The sequence below is a fragment of the Aplysia californica genome, unplaced genomic scaffold, assembly GCF_000002075.1.
Source record: "Aplysia californica isolate F4 #8 unplaced genomic scaffold, AplCal3.0 scaffold00872, whole genome shotgun sequence".
Taxonomy (NCBI): Eukaryota; Metazoa; Mollusca; class Gastropoda; order Aplysiida; family Aplysiidae; genus Aplysia; species Aplysia californica.
Genome location: NW_004798142.1, coordinates 178,377 through 181,494, shown reverse-complemented (window position 1 = coordinate 181,494; position 3,118 = coordinate 178,377). Strand labels below are relative to the sequence as shown.

The following is a 3,118-nucleotide window of genomic DNA, read 5'->3' as shown; positions in this document are numbered from 1 at the left end:
TCTCTCTCTCTCTCTCTCTCTCTCTCTCTTTCTCGTGCACCAATGTCTGTAGTTACTCACCACTCATAGGCTATGGCATTAAAACAAAACATACTTTGTAGCTGACATCTAAGTATATTTTATTGCTGTAATGTAAAATATAAATTTACTTGTACAGAGGAGCACGTTGGCTTTCATGCTCATGAACACCAGTAAAGAAATACATGTACTTGTGCGCGTATGCAGGCGCGCAGGCATGTGATACATAAACGAGCACACTAATGCGCACAGAGGCATACGCATTCTCACTTGCATCCAATCTCCCCACCCCACCTTACCCCCCAAAAACAGCCAACCAACAAGCCAACCAAACAACCAACCAACCAACCAACCAACCAACCAACCTACCTACCTACCTACCTACCTACCTACCTACCTACCAACCAACCAACCTACAAACAAACAAACTTACTAACTTACATATTTACCTACCAACTTACTAACTAATTGACTAACTACAACCGACCAACCAACCAACCAACCAATCAACCAACCAACCAATAAACCAATAAACCGTCACCAGTACCAGGTATATTATGCAATAGCGAGCGAGCATGTATTCGCTTCCTGGTATTAAAATGTTCAGTGACACCTGTTACATCCCCGATGCAGTGAATACAATGTACGTCTTTGTGTGAGTGAACGCGAACAGGCCAGACTTCTACTCGCACCCCCCAAAAAATTAACTTTTCCCATAACACTGCTGAGAGGCTGAGCCGGATAACTGCGAATACAGATGAGACTAATACCTCGAGCACACTGCATGTTCGATGCATTAATTATTGATTGAAGTCGGAGCCGGCCAAATTTTCCTTCATGGCTGCATGGGGCAAAAGCTACTATTTTGGCCCGATATTTATGACCGAATCCAGCTAAATCAGCTGTGAACTTCAAAATTCGAATTCGTCTGTTTTTCAAGTTCGCTAGTTGAAACGGTTTAATTGTCCTAATATGGCAGCTTTTGCCTGAGCCATGGTGGAAAGTCTGGTTGTCCCCCGACACAAAAAACATGAATTCGTTTGACAGTGTGCACTGGGTATGAAACAGCTCCGACAGTGTTTCTGTAAAGAGATGAAAACGTCTGTTTCATTGAGCTCGTAAACATCGGTTTTTTTAAACAGGTTATCACTTACGTTTATTTGGAACACTTCGAAAAAGACATCATATTATTCTAATGTGGATATCGTTTTACCCGAATAAGACGGAGGCCTATCATTCTAAGGATTTGTTTTACCCGAATAAGGCGTGTCCTTCTAAGGATTTGTTTTACCCGAATAAGACGAGTCATTCTAATCTGGATTTTGTTTTACCCCGTGAGTCCTACTTTGCATTTTACAAACTAGCTGTTAAAATGTGGGTATGGGTTCTCTAAAGTTTACTCAAGTTGCCGTAGGTAGTGAAGAAACGGGCGAGGTTGAAATGTATATATTTAGTTTGTTTCGATTGCTAACGACAGGTGAAGTTCAAAGACGCTTTTTAAAAAAATCTGCGAGCCTGCTGGATGTTAATCATGTCTTGGCGCTCGTTATATGATTTTCACAGTTTGGAGCGCCGTGAAACTGTTATTACCAAACCGAAAACAGAGAGTTTATAAGTATAAATCTAGACCCTCTGTTGAAACCGAATCGTGGCTGACGTGATTTTATTTTTTGTTTAAATTTGAGGCGGGGTTTTTTAAACTGTTGTCTTTAACAAGATAGTCCAAAAGCAGTTGGCGAAATCCAAAGCAATCTTATTGACAAAAGGGGATGGTAATAATGTTGAAAAATTCGAAGTTTGCTATAATAATTTGATAAGGTTGACAAACACAAATCTTCATCACAGACGTTAGTGCGACCGTCAGTATTATTTCTATAAGTTACAAACATAACCACATTGACTTTAGGATTCTTGATAGGTTTAATGATATTTGGTAGGTGGTTGGTACGTGTATGCTTTGGTGTGGTTTGCTCCTTCTTTCATGTCAAACATCTATTGTCCTTATTTCCCCTCCATTTGTATGTGTTTGTTACTCTCTTGTAACACCTCTTTTTTCGGCTCTAATATGACCTAATTGTGCTGCAAGTGCCACAAAACGCGTTCTAAAACAAAAAGACTGTTTGGTCTGAAGGAGATTTTGTCAGCTTTACTTCTCTTTTCATATTGAATTTTAATGACAATAATATATAATTTAATTTTTTTTAAATTATACCTGCTTGTGTTTTTACGGTCCAGTACAGCCAAGAAAAATTCCCCTCTGAGATATTAAAGAATTACCTTACCTTATCTTATCTTATATTATCTTATTGTATTTCCTTTATTTTCAACAGGTCTTCACAACAGTTACGAACAACGTCACGAAAATGACATCATCGCCGAAGCTGACGTACTCCAACAGAGAGTTCTCATTGGACGGGAAGTCGCTCCGAATCTTCAGTGCTGCCATTCATTACTTCCGGGTTGTGCCGGAGTATTGGGAGGACAGGCTGACCAAGGCCAAAGCCTGTGGCATCAACACACTGGAAACGTAAGTTTTGTCATTTGTTGAGAAGTTTAGCGCCCCGTTCCAAACACAGTTAGTACCTTAGACCAGTGCTTGCCAATCGGGGCGATGTCGCCCACAAGAGGGCGTTCTGGTGATTTTGGAAGATGGTTAGGGAAATGGGGGGGGGGAAGAGAGAGAGAGAGAGAGAGAGAGAGAGAGAGAGAGAGAGAGGGGGGGGAGGGTCATCCGGGTAGTAACACATGTGTTATTTTATTTTCGCTGCTTGGAAATACATGTAGGTGGGAGCTTCGATTTTTAGACTCTGAAAAGTGGCAAAAGTGGGCGCTGGATATAAAGATCGCCTCACGCCCCACCCTCTCACATAACATACAAACAAACCATTATAATATTTATCGAAAAAAAATATTTTGAATGTTGTAATATTTTTACCAAAAAATAAATAATAATGGTTTGTGTGAGTGTGAGGATGTGAATGGCTGTGAGGAGATGGGGGAGCTCAGAGTTAAAGCAGTAATAAGATAGCACCCACCCCTGTGGGTGGTTGGCGCGCGCTCTGGTGTGGTGTGCTCCTCCTGCTCCTCCTCCTCCTCCTCC

The 3,118-nt window shown here is 41.1% G+C and overlaps 1 protein-coding gene across 1 annotated transcript in view; it reads left to right on the top strand.

Annotated features, from left to right (window-relative positions):
• Nucleotides 1-2,348: 2,348 nt before the first annotated feature.
• The window catches only part of LOC101853823 (beta-galactosidase-1-like protein 2), a gene marked incomplete at its 5' end in the record, with an annotated part of 8,326 nt that continues 7,556 nt past the window's right edge, over nt 2,349-3,118 (top strand). Inside the window, 1 exon segment of the mRNA XM_005110295.3 lies at nt 2,349-2,545. Coding sequence (XP_005110352.2) covers nt 2,349-2,545 — 197 coding nt within the window.